A 23,667-nucleotide genomic window follows, 5' to 3' on the forward strand; every position below is an offset into this window, starting at 1 on the left:
CACGCTTTCCTTCTCGCAGTCCTTTCCCTCCGTTCCTTTTCTTCCCACACTTTTCTCCCCAGGCCGTGGTCCCCACAGACCCTCCCTCATCTCCGCTCACGGCAGAGCACAGCTTTTCTCATTTCTTCTTCCTCGCTATCCCCTCCTGCCTACGGTCCCCCCTCCTTCTCTGCCCTTCGCTTTCCTTTACAGCCCTTCTCTTCTGCTCCATCCTTTGCCTTATCCTGCATCAAGGTCCTCTCCCATCATGTCATCCCTCCTCCCCTTTTCTTGCCCCTTTTCCCACTCCTCTGCCCACAGCCTTTGTCCCCTGAAGCTCCTGTGCCAGGCTGCTCTCGGGCACAAGCCCAGTGACAGCTCTGTCAAGCCACTACCCAGAGCCTGCTCCCAAGCCTGGATGGTTCAGAGGTGCAAGCACGATGCCAGGACAACAGCCAGCTCCAGCCTGTCCCTAGTCCTGGGTTGAAAGGAGACAAGAACAAGCAGGCTTGTACCACAGACCCTGTTTGAGCACCTTATGAGGAGCTCATTGCATGTGGTGGCCCATTAACCCTAATGAAATTCCACCCACACAGAAGGAGAGGATGTTTTATAACCCTGGGTGCTGGGAATTCAGGATTTGGCACTCACTGAACACCTCAAAGCAGCTGTTTGAGGGCATTCAGTGTTGCCTTTGAAGCCACCGTCGCAGTTTTCTGCTCCGAGCAGCTCTGTGAACTGCAAGCAGGTCTTTTTGGTGTCCCTGAGTTACATTTCACATGCTCAGCTCTGCAAACCTCTTTTCTTCAGAGGAAATGAGGTAATTCCAATCGTTCTGCAAAAGAAAGCAATGTGCTGACTCTCCAGCTGGGGCAGACTGTGGGAATTTTCATTTGTTGGCATATAACCTGTACAGGAGTGGTTTTTTATTCGATTGAGTGACATATCAGATCTGAGACATTCTCGTAAAACCTACAGGAAAAAATGTTTTCACAAAATCATGTAATCTGGCTTTTGCTGCCCAACAGCCTAGGACTTTGCATCCAAGCACTCAATATGGCTACAATATACAGATAAATTATATGAATTTATTGTTAGGAACAGAATACTTTTCAAAAGCAATTATTTCTCACAAATAATAGAAGAACTCTAGTCCAACTGCCTGACCACGTCAGGGCTGACCAAAAGTTGAAGCATGTCATTAAGGGCATTGTCCACATGACTCTTCAGTAGGTGTGAGAAAGTTAAGATTTTCCCATTTCTGTATTAAAATTGCTTAGAAAAAGATCTAGGACTTAGAGATGGCCTTCTCCCAGATGCACCAGAAATGCTTGATTATGTTTGCTGAGTTATAAATGCCAGGTTAAAGAAAATCCTTGATTCTGGTCTGTGTATTAAGGCAGATGAATTTCCAGGCAGCTACTGAATTTTCAGAATGTGTATGTGTCATGGAGAGGTCTATGAGGAGAAAAGGGGAGAGGAATAGTCTATAATTCCTCTCTTATTCCCAGCTTTATCCCCCTCCTCTGCTGCTGTACACAAGAGCTGAGTACTAGCCCTCACTTTAATCATCCAGGGGCTCCCAGCTGCCTGTCACTGCTGGATTGGATAGAGTTTTCTGACACAAATCCCATCTTTTCTGGATGCACAGTCTGCTGCTCTTGCATAGACACTTTATATTGCCTTTTCTGTAGGCATCACTGCAAGGTAATGCAATCAAATATAAATCCATGGAATTCCATCACACAGAAGGTCAAAAAAAAAAAATCATCACCTAAACCCAGTGTTACTGCCACAGGAGTTGACTTGGACCTTAGAATCTGATAGATTCCAGGGCTGACAAGCACAAATAAATTCCCTTGGACCAAACTCCAGCTAGGAGAAAGACCACCATCTCTAACCCTTATTCTATTAAGGTGAAAAGCAAGTACCAAAATCCCAAGATTTTTTCTGAATTTACTTATATGTAACAGACACATTTCCTCCTCAGAACTGTATAAATCCTCAGTTCCCTGAATTTTAAACTCACTCAGTCCTTCAGCAAGGTAAGAGAAATTAAAGAGGAACCTGCAACAGAGGCACTGATTTCCCATCAGAGTGCAAAACAACATAGGGTTGGAGGAAGACACCACACTGAGGTGATGCTGTGGGGCTGTTTGTATGGGGTGTCCCCTTTTGCAGCCCCAGCTAAGGAAGGGTGGATGATCTTATTGAAGAACAACCCACACAATCCCAGCAAGGCAGAGAAGACGCTGACACCTCCACTGAGAGGTCCCGATAATTGTCCCAAGCCACCGCGAAGCGCATGGAAAGGCCAGGACACGGCATTCCAACCGCAAGCTCTGCTCGTGGCAGACCTCCCAGCCGGGAGGGACCGAGCAGGAGCACTGCGGGACAGCTCCCCGTCCTCGCAGCCCGAGTGAGCCCCACCCCGACACCCCACGCCCCTCTCCCCGCAGCCCCGCGCCCGCCCCGCTGTCCGCGGCAGGGCTGGGCGGAGAGGAGGAGGCAGAGGCGGAGAAGAAGGAGGCGAAAGAGGCCGGTCTCGCCTCGCCTCCCCCTTCCCTCTCGCCGGTTTTCTTTGCAGCATTTCCATGCTAGAGGTCCCCACCGAGCTGCGGAGCGAGGATCTGCCTGGCTGCGCCGGGCCCTCTTCCTTCCTTTGTGCATCCCCCAGCCCTGTGCAAGCCGTGCCCCCCGCCCCGGCCGCCACGTCCCCGCTGCATCCCCCCCTCCGGAGCCCCCCCGGCCCTGGAGGCAGGAGGAAGCCGCCCCTCCGGACACGCAGAGCCGGGGCAGCGGCCAGGCACCGGCTGCCACGTCGTGCCACCTCCTCCTTCCCGGCCCGGCCGGGGCACCGAGGCCGCATCCCCGCCCGCATCCCTGCCCGTATCCCCGCATCCATCCCGCTCCGCGGTTCGGAGGCGGCGGGGCCTCCTTCGGCGGATGCTGCGCGTCTCCCCGGGCCGCTGGTGCTAAATGCTGAGCGCCGACAGGATGGAGGAGTTTCAGAGCGAGGAAGAGGAGCCCTGGTACGACCAGCAGGACCTGGAGCAGGGTAAGGATGGGGGCACGCCGCAAGCTGCCAGGGATGGTGGGCCAGGGGATGCGCGGGCAAGAAAACGGGCAAACCCCGGGGATGGGAGGGTGGGATACCTTCTCTCTGGTCTGCTGTTTGGCTGGCAAAGCCAGCACCTCATCCTGCAGCGGCAAATCTCGGCTCTGCCGCTCCAAACCACTGTCCTGGCCAAGGAAAGTTTAAAGCCAACGGATAGAGGTAGGGAGCCCAGAGCTGTCCTGAGCACCAGGGCAGTAAATAATTTGTTGTGTTACATCTCCAAGAAAGCTGGTTCCCCAAAAAACTTGCTGCAAGCAGAATCAAGCAGGGTTAGTTTTGATACTGCTTTTATTTCAGAGCAGTCCAAGGTAGAGTTACCAGGCACATTAGTTAGAAATTAATACATGGGAAATAATGTATTGCTGAGGATGCTGAAAGTCTCTCAAAATCTTTTGCTATCCAAGCCCAAATCCAGAGGGATATTCAGCTTCTTAGTCACCTAATTACTTCTGGAGATTTTTCCAATCAGCCATAAAACCAGGAAAAATAGAGGAAGAGAAGAAAAAATCAAGGCCAAGTTTCAAACAGCAAAAATAGCCGTGTTAGAAGATAAACGTACACTTGTGTAGTTTGCTTTGAAGTAACTGTACCTAGTTCAATGGAATGTTTATCCTAAGGCTGGACAATTGTTGCCTGTGAGTATTTGGGGCTTTTTTAAATATTATTTTTCTTATCTTAATATTTTGATTCAACATGCAGTAAGTAAATAACTGGAAGAAGTCCCATTTCAGGCCAGCGGTCCAGGAATGAACTGAACTGATTTGCCAACGCATAGCAAAAAATCATTCCTACCTAAACACAGTTCCCCTCCAGCATGTTGCACTATAGGTACAGTTTTATATTTGCTTTTCCCAGCTGACTGTCAGCAGGGATGTGCAGTCCAGCTGCAGTGCCTCAGCCCACCATTGCTCCAGTACGTTATGTCATGAGTTGAAGTTTATACAACTTCAGCTGCAGGACAGGGGCCCAGCAAGGAATGATAACCAGCCCCCCAGGGATTGTCACAGCTGGGCTTTAACCCTGATTTCTCAATTAGCAGGAAGTAGTGGGATACTGGGCTCTGTTCTTTGAAACACAACACTCAAACGAAGCCAAGAGCACGGAGATGGAGCTATCAGCTGGATAAACAGTGCAGCCTTTGAATGCTCAGAAATTCACATTTCTGGGTGACGTCTTCCCATGGCTCACAAGGGGCCTGGGCACTGGTCCAGGGGCAGGATGCAGGCTGAGGAACAGCAGAACTAGGGATGAATATAGGGAGTGTTGAACAACGTGGGACCAATTGATTTTTAGCCTAACGCTGTCCCTGGTGTCAGGTTCATGAGTCAGCACTGGCACTGTACAACTGGCTCACAACAATAAAAGCACCTTCCCACTGCAGGCCACATTCCCAGCTCTGCCCCAGCAGCCTAAATAGAGAATGACTGTCTCCAGATGATGGATTGATGCTGGGGACAGGCCCCACTTTTGAGCACATACGGAACTGGAGGAAAACACAAACCCAAAACAAAGCCCAGCTGTGGGCTTGCAGCCTCCTGTTTATGAATAGGGGCTGCACAGGCTTGCACAAACTCAGAAGGAGAGATGTGGGAAGGCTTTAACTGGAATCAGCCAAGTGGAAAGGTCCTACAGGGTAATTACAACCGTAATTAATTTGCATGATGCACAAAGCATCACGAAGGACAGTGCTAGACTTTGTCCACATACACTGCGCCTTTGCATGACACCCAGAGGTCTTTGGTGGCGGCACAGCCGTGGAGCTGTTGGTTTGGGAATGGGGGGTGGAAGCGCAGCACAAGACATCCAGCGTGGCATGATTAGAGGCGTTACTAAGAGGATTGGCATGCCGAGAGCCCAGGGTCGCACAGAAACCCACGCCTGGCAGCAGCGCCAGAGGGCAGAGGACAAAAGCAGAGGCTTAAAGACCGTTCCTTAGGAGCGAGCGGTGGGAGAAACAGGAAACAATCCAAGCTAGGAGAGCAGAGAAGGTTCTTCTGTGAACCAGTTGGTTGCTGGGCCTTTATCGTCATTTCACAGCATCATCAAATATTTATTACATTTACATCCAAAACTGTTTGCTAAGCAACAGATGGCTTAACTGGGAGCTCTGCGATGATTATGTTAATTAACCATTTTAGCACCAGAGTGGAAATCATGCCTCCAGCTCCACACCAAGCACCTGTTACTTTCCTCCTCATCCTCCATGAGTTTCACCTTGCCAAAGTAACTGATTTTTTCAAAAGAATAAATCCCAATCACTCTTTCTTTCCCCTAAAGTGTCCACAGCAACTGGCTGCATCCACCACATGCTTTGGAAGCAGCAAGATCTGGTCCCCAGTGTCAAGGCCCTTCCAGCCTCCTTCAGATTAAGCCAGTGCTTTTCAGATTCCTTTACCTGTTTCCTGCAAACTGTAACACTTTGTAGCTCAAGGCATTATACCAAGATGCCTTATTACATAGAAGCAGAGACTCAAATCTCAGCCAGGACCTGCAGCAATGACGTGGTAACAGCAGTGGTGTCCTGTGAGGTTTCCTTTGTAATGATGTTCCCTCTGGGAAGGCTTTCTGATTTGAGGAAAGTAGTAAAAATGGAGCTGCAATTCCCTGGTACCACGACTTAGCTGATTGCTTTGTAAGCATGAACAGATATCAGTGCTGCTTTGGTCCAGCCACCTTCCATGGGCTGGGGAGTCTGTGCCTCTAAGTGTTAAAACCAGGATACAATTCTGGTGAAGCTTTTTCCAGCTGCTGAGAACTGATGATGTGGCTACAGTTGCATCACACCCTGCGCACACGGCCTACGTGCAGCCAGACCCCAAGAGAATGAATGAGCTAAAATTAGAGAGTCTGAGCTGCGGATAAGTGGGGGCACCTTTCCTGTTCATCAGGAGTGTTTGTGTTTGGGAGGGCTGTGTGCCAACTCAATTGCATCTGGATCCAAACAGACCCAGCAGCTCTGCCAGCCACTTCCAGCCATCAACTCCCCCGCAGCAATCTCCCAAGATGAGTCCTTGCAGTCATCCCACTGCATTCCCTGATCTTCCCAGCCTCCCTATCCCCCTGCCAGCATTCAGGTCTCAGAGCAGAGTGCAGCCCAAGAGGAGGCCCCTCAAAGCCACCCTTATGATCTCTCTGGACCTAACCATAGCCTAAGGCACATGGGGAGATTCTTGGGGTGTCCTGCACAGGGCCAGGAGTTGGACCTGATGATCCTGATGGGTCCTTTCCAACTAAGCATATTGTGGGATTCTATAAGTGTGGGGTGATTCCTCCCATGTCAATAAACAGCCTCTCACTGCTCTGAGATAGGCAGCAGGACCAGAGGAAGTGCAAGAACCAGCACATCACCTCATTGCCATTGTGAGACCAATTGTCCTGGGCAGCCACAGAAACTTTTGGGCCAAACCATCTGCAATGCAGGCTTAGGATGTTACAGCTGTAACCTCTAAAGGTCTCCGGATTTAAGGATCTTTTTAAAGTCCTCCTCCTCTTGCCAAGCATCTGATTGCTTGTGTGCTAAGAAGGAAAATGACACAAGGTGCTGAGCTTGCACCACTTCGAACTCATCCGTGTAAAGACACAGGGTCACCAGTGCTCCAGTGGCCAGATCCTGGGATTGGAGTGAGCCCAGGGGATCCATCCTGGCACCCACCAGCACCCTTACCTGCACCACCCAGGTGGTCCAGAGCCCTGCAATCCGTTATCAGCTTCCCCAAAGGATTCACTGCATGGGGGAGCTGCTGAAACTCCATATTCTGCCCCTCATGATGCAGTTATCCCAGCAGTCCAGGGACAAGGCACACACCTTGCCTGTCCTCCAGGAGCACAGCAGTTAACTCCCCTCCCTCCCTCCCTCCCCAGAGGCAAGCCAGAAGGACAGAGCTTTGCCTGCAGTAGCTGAGCCACTTATTTATTTAGCAGTACAGTACAGCAGGTAGCTTATGGAAGTGGAAAGTTTTCAGTGACTAATTGCTGAGCTGCTTAGGAATGACAAGAGGGACTAGAAAAGTCACAGGAGAAAGGGAAATAAGATGACAGGTTAGTCTAAGGAAGGGATGAGAGGCTCCAAATATGAGGGGGGAAAAAAAGAATATATATAGATGTATTTTCCTAGAGGGAAAATTCCCCTGTTACATGAAGGCAGCAAGAAAAAGGGACACAAGAAAGCCCCACACAGCAACTTTCATTGAGAGACCAGAAGCTCCTCTCTGCTGAACCCAGGCACATACTTCCAGCTGTGGGAGGGAGCAGAATTAGAGGAACAGCTGGAAAGAAAAAAGGCAAACAAACAAAACCAAAGAAGAACCCCACAAAAAACCAAACAAACAAAAACCAAACCACACCAAAATCAGAGTTTCTCATATCCTGCAACAATCAGCTAACAGTGGCAATTCTCCTTGGCAAGGCCGTGTATGAAGGATTTATGGTCTGAATCCTGAAGGACATTTTCCTCCAGTGGCTCTGAGCCTGAGGGACTGGGAGCCAAGGCACCGGCCACTAACACGCTGCACGTGGAGCCTGTCCCCCCACCCCAGCATTTTCCAATCCTCTTTCTTTGCTCCTGTACCAGCCAGTGCTGGCTGGTGACAGGGCAGATGCACTGACTCAGTGTGACAGGCAGGAACCACTTAGAGCAGTGAGAGCACCAGGGTCCCATCCTGCTCCTGCTAAAAGCAGTGCCAGCACTCAGGATAACGCACAGCTCGCTCACTCCCGCACTCACACACTCCATCTCCTCTCCCAAAAGGCTTTCCCAGAGCAGCACAGTGCTAAATTCCCACCTCATCTCACTCCAACAGATCTCTGCGCTCACACTAAACATATCTTCAGGACTTCCAAAGCTTCTACTTAATCTGCCCAAAACAGGTACATGAGCCAAGAATTTAGGAAAATATCTCAAATACAAAACACCCCAAAGGAAGGAGACCACATGTTACACAACTGCTGCTTTTTGCACAGCTGGGAATTTCAAAGGGATTTTATGTTACAGTTTATTTTTCCTTTTTTTCCATGTGTATTTTACAAATAGTTATAAACCATCTCTCCAAGAGACAGTTCTAATGGTTTAAACAGCCTGTTCCTCTGCAACTTTCTGGGAAGTCACTGTAGTCTACCCCATGTGTTGTGCAGCTGCCCTGGCCCTGCTCAGTTAATTTGCCTCATCCCTGAAGAATTCAGACCTTTGAGTGTGTAATATCCAGGTCCATGTTGGCCTCTTCCAAATATGCAGCTGCAGCAACAGCAGTTGGAGCAAGGACATGATCATGCCATCCTCCAAGTTTTCTTGGTCTACAAGCAAGTGTTGAGTCCTGGGAAGGCACCTGAACTGGGAGGTGGTGACCAAGCACTGGTGCCTGCAGGAGGAGGCAGAGCAAGGAGCAGCACAGCACATCCCATGAGCATCAGTCTTGGCAGCAGAACTGTGTCAGGGACACTGGTTTTGGTGTTGGGCCGCCAAAAGAAGTATTGCTCTGCATCCTGTTCAGAACTAGTGATGGACATAACACCATTTTGAGAGTACATCAAGTATTCCATTACTCCCTTTCCCTGGAAACTCACACTGGAAGGTTACAGCCCTGTGCTATTCCTGTGCAGCTGCACAAACAGCACGGATCACTCATCTGAGGTCAGGATCTCTTTCCACATGGGCAGCATCTCCAGCCTGTGCCAACAGCCAGGCACAAGGCAGCTGGGCTGTGAGCTGAGTGCCTGGAGGAACAGGGCTCCCTAACCTCCCCAGCAGCAGATGGGAAGGGAGCAGTAGTGGGGCAGCACTCTGCAAGATGATACACTTTTCTCCAAAGTCAAGAAAAAGGGCTGCTAGATAAGAGGTGGGCAGGTTTTTGGTGTTGCTGCAGAGGGTCAGGCTGTTTCTGCATTTAGCTGTAACACGTGGCTGTGGAAGAAAGGTCTCTGTACCTATATGCCTCTGGACATGAGAGGTAGCAGACAGAAGTAACCAGCAGTGGCAGTGTTGGCAGGGGTCTTGGGGGCTGCTACAGCTGCAAAGTGACATTTGTGCTGGAATGTTTGCTCCCCGAGTGTCCGAATCACTCAGGATCAGTGGTTCCACCTGCCTCCCTCCAGCAAGAGGGGAACAAGGGCATCCAAGTTGGCTGGGAATGGCTCAGAGTAGGGGAATATGTTGTGTGATCAGGAGCAGGGCAGGAGAAGTGTCACGGTTGTGGCAGCCCGGTGCTGTGGGCACCGTCCCTGCCACGTGAGCACAGTGACCTGTCCTTCGCAGGGCGCCTTTGCTCGGGGCTCTGCACGTGCACAGCACTGTGCTGACCACCCCGGTGCTCATCCTTCTTGTCCATCCTGTGTCACTTACAACCTCCTGCCCCCAAAACACACAGGGGAGAGGAGTTCTGCCACGTGGCAGCCATCCACATGCCTGTGTCTTTAGCTTTAAAAGAGTAGAAGCCTTTATTCACGGTTTTCTGCAACCCAACATAATTAATTAGTTGGAGATTTGCTGCCCAGGGGAGGAGCGCACGCAGGAAAGCTCTGGCTGCCTTTCTCCCTCCTCTTTCTTTGCTCCTTCTCTTCAATAGCCCCACTTGTATATATTTATTTAGGACATTCTGATCCAGGTGCACTATCAGAGCCTCAGAGCCACCAGTCACCAAGCTCTTTCAAACCATTTAAGCCTATAAGGCAAACACAGGCACTGAGGCTGTTTAGATAAGAGAACAGCAGGAAAAGATGCAGATGGGGCCTCAGCCATGGTCTAATAACATCCTCTGTGTTCTCACGCTCTAACAGCTTGGCAAAAGGCACAGCAATTGCTGTGGGCACAGGGATGGGGCTGCTCTGTGTGTGCTTGCAGAAACACAGCTTGTAAGCAGAGGTGACCATCCTGGGTCTCAAGCATTGATATACAGGGGAGAATTTGGGGTGCAGGATGATAAGAGGGAAGCCAGAGAAGGTATAAATTAAATCTGAAATGTCTGGTGAGCATCTGAGAAGAATAAAGGAGAACAGATAAAGAAAACACTGAATAGAACTGAAAAATACAGAAGGAAGGGAGCAGCAGGGGCTGAGAGAGCTGGAGGGCTTCTCTGCAGCACAGCACAGACAGTGCATCCCTGAGCGCCTTGTCAGGGATTTCCACTCCTTGGTGATGCCACTTTTGCTCAGGGGGCTCAAGATAGCATGGAAGGAGCTGTTCTCAGTGCACTGGGCTTGCCTTGACCCCCTGCCAAACACCCTCCTGCCACTACCTGAGGCTCCCCACCAGGGACACTTGCAAAGCCAAAGGAAGCACAGGAGCACGTAATAGATTACACAAGAGAAAGAAAAGGAAGAAAAAAACCAAGCAGGAAATCCAGCAAATCTCATTAGGGTAACGAAAATGCCAGTGTGACCAACATCAGCTCAGCCCAGCGAGAGCCACAGCTTGAAAGGGGGAGAAGGAAGAGGAGGAGGAGGCAGCTGTACTGCCAAGGGTTTGCACACCCCATTTGCTCTCACCCAGTCCAACAGAGGCTTTTCCCCACCTGCTTCATTGGGGCTGTTTTACAAAGCAAGCCCTGCCTTTGTGGAACACCACATTACACCAAAGTAGCAGATCCTGCCAAAAAACACACAGGACACCAAGTACAAAGCTGAACTGAGCAGCAGTGTCTGAGTTACACCAGTGTAAAAGGGATGGGGAATCCATGTCCCAGCAGCAACACTGGTGAGTCTCTGGAAGCTCTGCCTGGCCTTGGGAAACACGATCTTCTGTGGAAGGGGCATGTTGAAAAGGCTTTTTCAGGTTGTTTTTAAGATGTTGCCAGATGGCATTTGCTTCCCTGCACCCCAGCAAGTTCCATTGCAATGCCTTACACAGGCCAAGTACAGAGATTGCTTCCATCACCTGCCATGGAGCAGCAGTAAGTGATACACAAAAGCTGATCTTCATTGTAATATATCCAGACAGCACAATCCCTTGCAACTAAGAAGGAAAATAAATGAGCAGCAAGTATACCCTACCCCGGGGTAAACCAGCATAGCATCATTCATTTAGACTTTGAAAGGAATAATTGCACCCACCCTTGACTTTAAGTACCCGTGTGTAATGGAGCAGACAGCAAATGCCATTAAATTAAACGTCAACAGCATTAAACATCAGTTCTTAACTCTCAATGTACCCCATCCATCAGCTTACAAGCACCCTGAGCTTCCTCCAGAGACCTCCACACCCTCCTCCCTGCTCTTCAGCGGATGCAGTCCCCGTGTGCAGCACAGGGCAGGAGCAGCCCTTTCCACAGCCCCACATTTAGGAAGGGGCCACAAGTAATTCCTTTATAGATGCTCAGCTGAAAGGGACCTGCAAATCCATAAGCCCCTGCTCATCTGCACCACATAGCAAAGGACTTCTGTGCCCCCCTGCAAGCTGCTGGCTTTGCAGGACAGGGACAGGGCTGGTTTATTAAAGGTGAGGAGCCAAGTGCAGCATCCCCAGTGTGTTCTCTCACAGCCTAAACATGAGAATCCCTCGCTGCAAGAGAGATGACAGGGGAAAGTCCAAAGCAGCTGCACCAGATGGTGGCTTCCTCCAGAAAGCCGCATTTACGAAGAGCATCTGAACAGCTACCAGATCATCATCGTGCCAAGAGCAGCCGAAACCTGCCCGGCACCAGGCTTATGCTCTCCCAAAGCCACAGCCAGGAGGTGCTGGAGGGACGAAACCCCTCCAGAGAGCGGGCTGTGGCAGAGTGCTGTGCCCAAACAGATGCAGGCCAGCACTGGGAAGGCAGAAACAGCTCCGAATCCTCTTTGAGCCTTGTTGTAAGGCTGGGGAAGCGCCCAGCTCTGCCGCAGCCCCATGCAGGGAACATCCGCCTGTGCCAGCACTGCCACACGATGCTGCCGTGAGGGAATACCCTGCAGTTTGTCCCTCAGCCTCCTTCCATCAAAGGCAACCTGCTACAGCTTTTGCACGAGGATGGGGTTTTTTCAAGTTTCCTCAATGGCACAGAGGCAGCAGAATTATAGCTGGGCTGCTGCTCTCCTGCTGCTGCGGCTCCAGGACAGTGCCTCCTTGATGTTCTGCCCAGCCCTGCTCCCCTGTACCAAGCACTGCTTGGAGTCAGCTCCCGCTTCCTTCCCACCATATGGTCTCTCTTCTCATCCCCACCCTCCTTGCTCAGAGGCCTTTCCCATGGAAGCTTTCAGGGAAATGCAGCCTCCATCCCTCCCCTCCAGTGCTCCATAGGCACAGCCCTTTGTTTGGGAACACAGCACATCTCCTTGGCTGGTGTTAATTAGAAGGGTCACATCAGTGCTTGCAATACAGGGAGCCACAGGGCACCAGGCTGGGGCTGCCCGGGACAGTTTGCTTCCACAGTTCTCTCCCGATAGGATTTGGCAGCATCGAGACCCCATTTTTGAAGATGAACATTGGCCATTTCACAGTCAGGATTGGCCAGCACAGGCAGGATGTGGAGGGATGGGGCACATCGAGCGGACACACAGCACTTTATTTCTCCTCCTGCATCCAGAGGGGAGGGGGAAGGGAGGCATCAGCATATCTGCTAAATTAGGGCAAGTCCTTCAGCACTGGCTGGCTGATCTGACCGTGGAGAAGCAAAGAGGAATACGAAAAATGTGGGGAAACCACAGCACTATGTAGAAAGGATTCCTGAACTCCTAAACAGTTCTTTTTCTCCCTCAAACAACTTGGTGAAATTTCAAATTCAGCCTCAGGTTTCCGAGGTCTCTGAGGAGAGGAGCTGTGTGCTCCCTCAGCCCAAGCAGAGCCACAATTAGTACAAAGATCAAGAGGGATCTGGTCTAAAGACGACATTAAAGCACTTCTACACAGCATCCCCTCCCTCTCCACAGGCTGGGGGGACCAACAGGTGGGGAAGAGGACTCGTGCACAAGGGGGTGGATGAGACAGGATTACCAAGGATGCTTTGGCTGGCGGGCAGAGAGTGAGGGAGTGTGTGTGACAACGGCTAAGGCACTTAAAAGACATTAAAAGAATCAATTCCCCCATGTCCTTCAAGCTTGGAGTCTCCCGGGCCCTTATGCTCAAAATGGAAATGAAGACTCAATTTCCTCCTCAGGGCTGAGCCCCATTCATCTTTCCCACTCATCCCCAAACGCTGCCCATTTCCCCCATTAAATTATTGCTGACAGAGCCCTTTAAATTACAATGCAGGGTCTTGCACTGCCTAATCCACTTAACTCAACCCCAGCTGATTAAATTGGATGCCATATGGTGGGAGAGCACTGGTGTAATCCGCAGGGACGGGGACACACTTGACTCATTACCTGGAGCACAGCACAGAGCCCTCTCACTACACACCTCCACATCGGGGCCCTGCTTGCTGCCAGGGATGTGGTTTCCAAGGTGCCACTCTCCAGCAACAACACTGGCTGTAGCAAGGTGATGCTGACATTAAACACAGCCCCAAGCAGCTTAAAGGCACAAATTATCCTTCATCTCTGCTGGCATCTGGCTGTTCCCCCAGCCCCAGCTGGTGTAGCAAACACTCGGGTCTCCCAAGGGCACTTTATAAACTAGGGAAATTTGGTGCTTGGAAAAAACCAAATAGGTGGAGGAGGTCTGTCCATGGGGAAACGTGCCAATAACTTGATTGCAGGGAGAGCTGCAACTGCAGCTCTCAGACTGGGTCACTGTGCAATGATGAGGATTATAATTAAAAAGGTCAGAGCCCTTTTAATAATAACACCCTGCAATGCAGGGCACAGCCGGAGAGCACATTCCCATGGAAAGGGGAGATTCGAGGACACACTGAGCAGCTGTTGGCAGCACCACATCTGGGGAGCCAGCAGAAAGAAACACGAGTAACACCCAAACTAATAACATATCAGCACATCCCACAGCACAGCATTATCCATCAGGAAAGCCCCATCCCAGGCACTGACAGCGCTGTAGCTCACCCATGGCAAGCACTTGTGTCCAAGGTCAGCGTGAGCCTCATTTTGTCATGTGTGAGAGGTCAGGGCTTTCCCAGGCACAGAATACATCCCAGGAGTCCTGGCTCCCCCCCCTTCTTATCTTAGTGACCAAGTATCTCTCTTTCCCAATCAACTCCATGGCCAAATGAAGTACTGGAGAAAATTATAGCTGCGCTCAGCCCTGGCAGAGCCTTTGCAAAACACATCATTAGATGCAGACTAGAGAGGAGCATTACACAGGCTAAGAAAATGCCAGGGCAGGAGACCCAGGTCCCCTCATATGCTGCAGGATTGTCACTCCTTAATTACCTACAGCTGCATGATAACCACACCAGAGAGACAAAGAGCAATAACACACACCAGGACTTGGTGTCCCTTCCTCGTGGAGGGTTTAAAGTCAGATTTGCACTCTGCCACCCTAAGAGCTGTTACCTCTAGAAGCACCAGGAAAAATGAAACCCACGTGCTCATAGTCAGGCTTTAAGAAGACAACCAACTCCTGTAAAAGCAAAGGGCTGTTCTCAGAGCCAGCTGTGCTGTCCCAGCCCCACAAACAGCATCACCTGCGTGCTCAAGCTTTGGCCAACAACAAGATTCACAGGGCCTGGAGGCTTTTTCTTTCCCCAGCAGCAAAAACTGTATTTTAAACTGACCACACTGGCAACATCTACTTTTCCCTGCACTTCTCCTGAAGTCCAACTATTTCGGTAGCTTCCTACGGGCGTTTAGAGGTGGCAGAGAGTGAACACAAAGCAGTTTGTCCTTTCCCTGGAGCTGCCCCAGGGAAAGAGCCTCGGATTCAGCCACTGCAGCGCTGCCAGGGTGGCACATCTGGGAGGTGCCTCCAGCCCCCTCGGGCCACGTGGGGTTTTATTACTCCTGTCAGTCTATTAGTGGGTGATGGATGGAGGCTGACAGGGAAGGCAAGGCACTCCCTTCGTTAGAGATAATAATATAATTTACAGAGCATCCCCAAGGCCCTGCAGGTCTTTATCAACCCTTTGCTCTATTCTGATGGGTGCTGAGCCCTTCTCAGCAATAGGGGATGGAGGTGCTGAGCACCTGCCACAGCCCAGATTCTGGGCTGATCGTGGTTACAGTGTGCAGGGAGTGCAGAAGGGTTTTGCAGCCAGCAAAGCACCAAATCTTCATTGCATGGAGGAGCTGCAGAGCCCTGAGCTCAGTCTCCCCTCACTCCTGCAGCCCAGCAAAACAGGAGGCCAGAACCTGTATGTTCTGAGAGCATGCATCCAGGTCAAAACATGCCAGTAAAACCAGTGCCATGAAAAACGTGCTGCTGTGCTTGGTGTGGGGTCACTTCTGGTGGCGGCAGGGGGAGATCCCACCACACCCAGCCATGGAGCTGTGGGAACTACAGCAGCTTTGTCCCTCTGCTTTTCAGACTTGCACTTGGCTGCAGAGCTGGGGAAGACACTGCTGGAGCGAAACAAAGAGCTGGAGGACTCCCTGCAGCAGATGTATGCCACCAACGAGGAGCAAGTGCAGGAGATTGAGGTAGGTAGGGACACAGTCAGGACAGGGGTGGGGATGGGGGCTGCTTGGGCACCACTGTCACTAAGGGTGAAGGTGGGAAAGGGGCACTTCCACCAGTGCCAGAAGCTCAGATGCCACCAGAAAGGCAGGGATGTGCTGTGGGGCATGGAAGTTGAAGTATCTTCTGTAAGTGCCTGAAGCAGGATGGATTAAAGTCTGTTCAAGCTCATCCCAGCCCTGGGGAGGGCCTCTTTCCCCCACTAACTGGCATTTTCCCTTTTCTCACATCCTCACTCACTGCCCAGATGTGCACGCCAGATTTTGGCACCGGATTTTGGCATCAGGCTGCATCTGGGCCACGTTTGTCCTTCCCCTGCACATCCACCAGCCTTCACACTCATTTCTCTCTGCTCTGCTGCAGCTTTCCCTTGATCCCAGGGACTCAGAATCGCGTTTGTTCCCAGCTGGCCTCTCGGCACCCCCATAACACAGCCCCCTTTGTTAGAGGCATTAAATAGCTCTTTCTCCAAGAGCTGCAATCTAACCCCCATTTCAAGCATCCCATGAGGTCAGGGCAGTATTTCTAAGAGCTCGCAGAACTGATCTTAGAGGCTTAAACCTGCTGTGCCTGGGAGGGTTTTCATCCACTGGAAACCTTCGAGGGATCTGCGAGTTAAAAAAGATTGGACACCTCTGATTTAAAAGGACACAGGGCAGAGGAGGGCTGCAAGTTCACAAGAGCAGCACACGATGCTGCAGGGATCAGACAACTGATGTTTGAGGGAACGAGTGGATGGATTTAGCCATCCCCCCCTCCAGCAGCCTGTCCAGAAGCACGTCCACCATAGGATTTGGAATCTGGCACTAGCTGAGAGTGAGCACCAGAGTAGATGCTCCCTTCCCAGTCTACCCAGGATAAGATTTTGCAATGGCAGACTTACAGGAAAGGGTGTGCAAATCCACAGGAACTGCAGGTCTTCTCATATTTCACGGACTAAGAGTTTTAGCCTGAATTCCCAAGGAAACACAGCTTCTGCAATCGATCTGTCAGAGGATCCAGTAACCAACTGGCCAATTTCAGTCAACTTTCAGTCCCAGGGATATCAACTTTCTTTAGTACTGGGAATAAAAAAAGCAGCTGAATAGAGAGACATTGAGGTTAGTGCCCTTCACAGAGGGCAGGGGAAGTTCAATCATATTTACAAGTTCAAACTATTTACAGTGGGCAAGGGGATGAATATTTCATCTGTGGAAGAGGCTTCAACCAGGCAGAGCCACAGAGCACATTGTCAGAGGAAGCAAAGGCTGTAGGAATTTTCTGCTTGTGAAACAACCTGAGTTTTGGACGTGGAGTGCTCATGCTTCACTTTTCCTTGCAGTACCTGACCAAGCAACTGGAGATGCTGCGGCAGATGAACGAACAGCATGCAAAAGTCTACGAGCAGCTGGACCTGACAGCACGGGACCTGGAGCTGGCTAACCAGAAGCTCGTGCTGGAAAGCAAGACATCCCAACAGAAGATCCACTGGTATGGCCTCCCCTGGATCCTCAAGATGCAAGAGCCTTCAGCTCACCTTTCCCCTGCCCCAAGGTGCAGGCTGTCCTTGCTATTTAAGCCATTCTCTTGTCGTATCAGCCCAGTTTTGCAGCTATTTAGAACACAAGTGTGTTGCAGTAATGCTGGTTAGCAGGGGTCAGCCACAGCACAGACATCCCTGGGATGAGGGCTGGATAAAGGAGTATCTGAAACTGCCTGGAGAGAGGCACAGCAGCCTCTCCTCAGATGAGTTTCCTTGAAGAAGAGGCACATAATCCTATCAGGATCCCCAGCACACAGCCCAGCAGAGACACCAGGCACAGATCCAGCAACTCATGAAACCCTGGCTAGTCCACACTGAAACACCAGTTTATCAGTAATATTTCTTTCCTAAAACAAGCCCATGATCAAGGTCATCCCTAGAAACACCAGCCTAAGCCACGTCCTTGCAATGCATCATTGTTTGCAAACAACTGTGTGGACAAGGAGTTTCTGAGCAGAGTGTTTTACAAACTATCCACAGACAGAACAAAACAAAATCTCTGCCCAGTCTCTGTATTTCTCTGCAAGATAAACAAAAGGAATAGATACTTGTTTTAAGTGCAGAGATATTCCAGGACAGTGCTTATGTCCCAGAGGTGACTCTTTCAGCCAACTGATTTGAGGACAGAAGGACTCAAATCAATCCCCCTGCCCTTTTTTATAACCAACCCCACTCAAGAGTGACCACACAGAGAAAGACAAAAAAAACCTAAACAACCAAGTGCTGTCATGATCCTAGGGCACACACTAGAAACTGGAAGCACCTTCCCTAGATTGGCTTTCTCTATAGGAAAAAACCATCTTTTAGGAACCTGTAGCACCTGACTGCTCACCTGTGCTCTCTCCTCTCTCTGCAGCTTGACAGAAACGATCGAGGGGCTGCAGAACCAGGTGGAGGAGCTGCAGAAGCAGGTGGAAGAAATGCGGAGCTTGGAGCAGCTCCGCATCCGGCGGGAGAAGAGGGAGCGGCGCCGAACCATCCACACCTTCCCCTGCCTTAAGGAGCTGTGCTCCAGCCCCAGGTACAGAGCCTTGGCTTCAGCCACCCCTCCAAACTGATCCAAACAAACAAACAAACAGGGGAGGCGGTGGGTGAGCCGCTCTGGGGGTGCACAGAAAGCCCTCAGACATCGAGGTTGGGCATCAGAGCCTGAAACTCATGGCTGGAGCTGAAGGGGGGAATGTTCCTCTCACCAACCCACCTGCCTAAGGTGGTGTTGGCAAAGCAGAGCCTGCATGATCCCAGCACAGTGATGCTTCCCTTCCCCAACCAGCACAGCACCAGCACCTCTGGCTCACCAAAGGCAGTTGAGATGGTGCATTTTGTGCTGTGTGACTCCAGAACTCCCCAGGAACACCAGTCACACAGCCAGATACACCACGTGCTGCCAAGTGCTGTACAAACACCTCCAGCACTACTGCAGCCTTAATCCTCCTCAAAACCCGGCCACTGTGTTAATTCACTGACCTCATGAGGGCACTTCTTGCTCAGCTTTGTCCACAAAAGAGGGATCTTTAAATAGATAAGCAATCAATAAACTTTGTTACTGAAAGCATCCTCTGCCAGAGGATATGAACCAAAGACATTTTCACTGCAGCAGCAATGGGGATGTTAATCAGGCCAAAACCTGACCCCCAGCAAAATCCACTTATGTCTCTGTTGTTCTTTTCCCCCCAGTCCCACTCTCCCCCCCATACCACAGGACCTCGGGTCCCCTTGCAGCTCCACAGTTGGCTCTGAAGGTCAGGCTGCCCTTCAGTGCCTTGAAATCTGTTCAATACCCCCCACCACAGCCATGCCTCCCAGGGGAAGCCATGGACCTTGCACTGTTCCAATCTGTTCTAAACAAACAAGATGCCATGGGTGCTTCACTGAGGAGAAAAACCCAAATTCCCAAAGGGAAGGGGGAAGTGCTTGTTATCACTTCCCAGGCAATGAAGAAGGGGCACCTCTATCAAAAATCTGTCTGCCTTGCCGTGTAAATCTTCCTTCACTCCCTCCAGAGCAGCTCCCAATCACAGGGCTGCACAGGCAGAAGCACATATGGCTGGGTGGGTCTGGGGTTGTCACCATATGCAGTGGGTAGTTGGTGAACCCATGGGGCAGAGAGCAGCTGATGGACTCCACCAGGAAAAACCCAAAGCCACCTACTTTCAGCTCAGACTGGTAGCACTTGAACACTCATTCTTGCTTCACTGCAGTGCTGGTGGCTTGTCTGTTAATCAGATGGGTCTTTTACCTTTTAGGGTCTCATTTCCCTCCTCCTTTTATTACTGCTGTCCAATAAAACTGCAAGTTCTGTGGGACAGAGGTTTGTCTCCGTGTCCAGAAGACCCCCAGCCACACCTTGTGGTCTCCTGGCACATGGAGAAGGCACATCTTCACTCCATGAGCTCGTGTCCTTTTTGGACATCAGTGGAGTTACTTACATAACAATAAAACACAAATCCTTCACAGGAGTATCGCTTGGTCAGACTCGCTCAAGCATCCTTCTCCTCTTTCAGGTATGAGGATGCGTTCCAAGTCCACAGCTCTTCCACAGAATTCAACCAGAAGCCGCTGGAGAGGGAGAACGAGCGTCTCCAAGCCATGGTGAACTCGCTGAGATCCCAGGTGAACCAGGAGAAGCAGCGGAAGGAGAGGGTGGAGCGCGAGTACACCTCGGTTATCCAGGAGTACTCGGACCTGGAGCAGCGGGTGTGCGAGATGGAGAACTGCAAACTGCGCATCAAGGAGCTGGAGGCAGAGCTCCTGGAGCTGCAGCAGATGAAACAAGTCAAGAAATACCTGCTCAGCAGAGAGGACAACCTGTCCGAAGCCCTCCTCGAGCCGCTGAACAACGCCCCAGAAGCAGATTACATCGACCTGTCCGAGGAGGAGGGAGGGAAAAGCCACGGGACATCCATGACCCCTTCCCCAAACCACCCCGTGCGGAAAAGCTGCAGCGACACGGCCCTGAACGCCATCGTGACCAAGGACGCCGTGAGCCGGCACGAGGGCAATTACACCCTGCACGCCAACAACGTGCGCAAGCGGGGCATGTCCATCCTGCGCGAGGTGGACGAGCAGTACCACGCCCTGCTGGAGAAGTACGAGGAGCTCCTCAGCAAGTGCCGGCAGCACAAGGACAGCGTGCGCCACACCGGGGTCCAGACCTCCCGGCCCATCTCCCGCGACAGCTCCTTCAGGGACTTCCGAGGAGAGGGGCACGAGCTGGAAGAGCGGAAAACCATGGAGAAGACCATCAGCAAACACGTGGACGCCGTGGACAAGCGGCTGGAGCAGAGCCAGCCCGAGTACAAGGCTCTTTTTAAGGAGATCTTCTCCCGCATCCAGAAAACGAAAGCAGACATCAATGCCACAAAGGTGAAAAACAAGAGCAGCAAATGAGTCCTCGCTCTGCACTGCTCCCACGTGCAATTGCAATGGCCACGTCTTCTCTTGAGCCCCAGGAAACGCCACGTGGCCCCTCTGCTTTGAAGGTTCGAGAGGTCTGCAAGCGAGAGAACGTCACAGGGACCCAACTCACTTTTTTAAGCTTGGGCTCTGGACAGCGTGTTGGGACAATTGTACATTGTAGTTAGAGGATTTCAGAAACCACATGACGGATCTCTGCATGAGTTACTGCCGCTGCCAGACATCACAACAGCAATGTCAACCCCACCATGATAAAAAAGAAACCAATCTCCCCCTCCACTCTTTTTCAGCTTGTCCTACAGCCCAATTATCTGCAAGCAAAAGCCTGGATGTCCTCCAGTGTCCTGCCACAGCTGGAGTACAGCGTCTCAAAGTAAAACAAAAAGCCATCAGAACTTTAAGGGCTGCCCTAGCACAGTAGCCCAGTCCTCCAGTTTGGTTTTATGGCTAAGAACCTACGCTTGAACCCAAGAGACATCTATCTCTGCCTTCCCCAAAGGGCAGTATGGTCTTGCTATTTAAGCCATTCTCTAATCAGTCAGGTTTTTCAGCTCTTTACAATGCAAGCTCATTGCAACTGGAAAAACTTGAAGAGAAACATAAAACTGATTGTTCCATCTCTATCAGCGTCGCTCAGTGTTTCAGTCCACGCTCTCCAGACCTTGCAGGCATATGGGATTTACTTGCTTTAAATCTGCCCTGGTGTTTCAACCCAGGTGAAGCACCGTGCCTGGTAGGAACTCGGTGCCCAGGGCTTTCCCATAGTGAGACAAGAAGTGCTATTACAATATCAGAGACACACTCTCATCTCATGGTCTGGGTACCAGCTTTCTGTACTGTGCTCTTCAAGAGGTTGTCATTGTCCCATCATAGCAAATTCCTTAAAAACAGCTTGCATGGGCTTACAAAACTGACTCCCAGGGACTCGCACACAAGCCAGGGGATGCAGCATCTCCCGGGTCAGGAGTCTGGCCCTGGCAGTAGCACGGATCACACATCACACATCACCCCTCACTCCTGCTCCAAACATCTCCCCAGCCACAAGGACAGATTTCAGCTTCCTGCTGAAAATAATCTTTCTTGGCTGAGACACTGTTGCCTCTCATGTTCCAAATTCCCTTTCCAGCACTGAAATCTCCTCACTTTTGCTTCCACAGACATGCAAACGCAGCCAAAAGGCCAGTGCAGTCTCAGGAATCACCAGTGTCCAATTTCCATGAACTAGATGATGACCTAGTACGGTCAGACATGTTTTAGGCAGAGAAGCAGCATCTCATTACAGCTTAGGCAACACCCTGAGCATTGAGCCACAAAACCCAGCAGTTCAGTGTAAGCAACCTACTCTGTACCCACCTGGAGCAACCATCAGCTACATCTGGATTCTCTTTTCACCAGCTTACATCCCAAAATCTTGGGTCAACTGGGACTTCTGCAACATTGAGATAAATAAATGAGAATGTGGCTTTGGAAGGGGAAGACTGTTCAAATGGAATTATCCCTCAAGTCCAGGGCTTTGATGCTACAAGGAGCGACCTTTCTTTCACTCCATGGAATTAATGCAGAAAACCCCCCAAAACCACCCTGTTTTGTTGAGCTGAGTACCACAGAGGTAAGCTGGCAGGAGTGTGATGTGCAAACCACCCCTGCTCCAGAGTTCTCCTCCTCAAAACCACCAACTGCTCCGCTCTTCCACGCTCTGCATTTCCAGGTGCCCCACGGCCCCCGACACATCAGGAGCTGCACGCACGGCTGTGGCTAGCAGCTCTGCAACAGTATGGAGAACCTTCATGCCTTATTTATTTATAATGGAAAGCAGTTGTCTAATAAAATAAAATAAATAAAAATGAACAACAACAGCAAGAGAAGCGTTGTTGATTTCCTGGGAGCGTTCACCACCCATTGATTTGGCACTTGTAGCAGTGTTGGTTTAAGCCAGGCAGTGTTTGCCCCGCAGTCAGCTGATGCTGCAAAGGTGTGGGAAGGGAATCACCCTCACTTTCTGTTTTAAACAATCCCATGTGGATCAGCATCACAGTTAATTGCACAACACATTAAATATATTTTTAAATGCTCTATTCTCCTCTTGAATACAAAGAAACACCAATTTTCTCACAGCTCTTACAGCTCTTTTTACTTTTAAGAACAGCACAAGAGTTAATTCTTTGATTTTCATGTACAATTTGGGTCAAGAAAGTGCTTCAGGCACCCTTGCAGAAAGGAAAGAGAATATGCTGAATTATTCTGCTGCATTATTTATATAACACACATTTTTGTGCACTTGGACTGCCAACACTGCCACGCGATAAAACCCCTCTTTTGTCAGCTCGGAAGTCTCTGTAAAACCACACAATTTCTAAGCTCCCAATTCAAATCCTATTTTTTTCGGCCTTTTTTGCAAACCACAAACCCAAAAATGACTGATGTAAGTAACACAATATTAGTACTTGGCTTGACAAAGGCACAGCTGCCGTGTATCAGCAGCATGTTCAGCAAAGTGCTGAGGGCAAATTTTTTCTGCATCCAAAAATATTAGTGGCCATATATACACGTCCTGATTGACTGTGTGAGTCAGAGTCACTTGATTCCTGCCTTAAGTGAGGCTTTCAGTGATCAAAGGAGGAGAAAATAAGCATCTTCTGGCCTCTGGTGCCACCTTTGATCTAAACTTTTCCAATTGCTTTTGGAACACCAAGGAAAGCTACACAACTCCACTAAGAGGGAACAAGGTAGTCCTGAGCAACCACTCTGCCAGAGAAACTGGTGTAACACAGAGAGCAGCAGCTACTTAACAGCACACCCCCATGGTTCAGGACAAAAAGGAAAATTGCTGCATGCAATTAAAAGGGATGAGGAAAAGTATGATGTCACAGGAAATAATTCTTAATTTCAGAATTTGGCAAAATCAGTGACCCTATTCAGCTGACAGCACTAAGATCAACAAGGGCACAGCTTGGCAACAATCTGCTTTCATGCTGAATTTGAAAGCTGCCATTTAGACACGTGCAGTTCCATCAGTCACTGTACCACCAGCTGGAATAACCCTTCAGAAGGGCACCTGTTGCTATAAACAGGGAGGGGCCACTTGAAGCACAAATTCAAGGGATTTACAGAGCTCAAGCCCCCACAGGAAGGATTCAGCATCTTCCCTCTTTACAGCAG

The 23,667-nt window shown here is 50.4% G+C and overlaps 1 protein-coding gene across 2 annotated transcripts; it reads left to right on the plus strand.

Annotated features, from left to right (window-relative positions):
• The first annotated feature begins 2,525 nt into the window (after positions 1 to 2,525).
• CDR2L (cerebellar degeneration related protein 2 like) lies at positions 2,526 to 22,354 on the plus strand. 2 transcript variants are annotated; one of them, XM_069032660.1, is made up of 5 exons: positions 2,526 to 3,037; positions 15,420 to 15,532; positions 16,891 to 17,039; positions 17,948 to 18,112; positions 19,596 to 22,354. In XM_069032660.1, exons 1-5 carry the CDS (start codon positions 2,959 to 2,961, stop codon positions 20,479 to 20,481), a joined length of 1,392 nt encoding a protein of 463 aa, XP_068888761.1. In that variant the 5' UTR covers positions 2,526 to 2,958; the 3' UTR covers positions 20,482 to 22,354. The 2 variants fall into 2 exon arrangements, with proteins under 2 accessions (XP_068888761.1, XP_068888760.1); XM_069032659.1 differs by lacking the exon at positions 2,526 to 3,037 and adding an exon at positions 15,047 to 15,246.
• Positions 22,355 to 23,667: the final 1,313 nt, after the last annotated feature.

This window comes from Aphelocoma coerulescens, chromosome 18, assembly GCF_041296385.1.
Source record: "Aphelocoma coerulescens isolate FSJ_1873_10779 chromosome 18, UR_Acoe_1.0, whole genome shotgun sequence".
In the NCBI taxonomy this organism is placed as follows: Eukaryota; Metazoa; Chordata; class Aves; order Passeriformes; family Corvidae; genus Aphelocoma; species Aphelocoma coerulescens.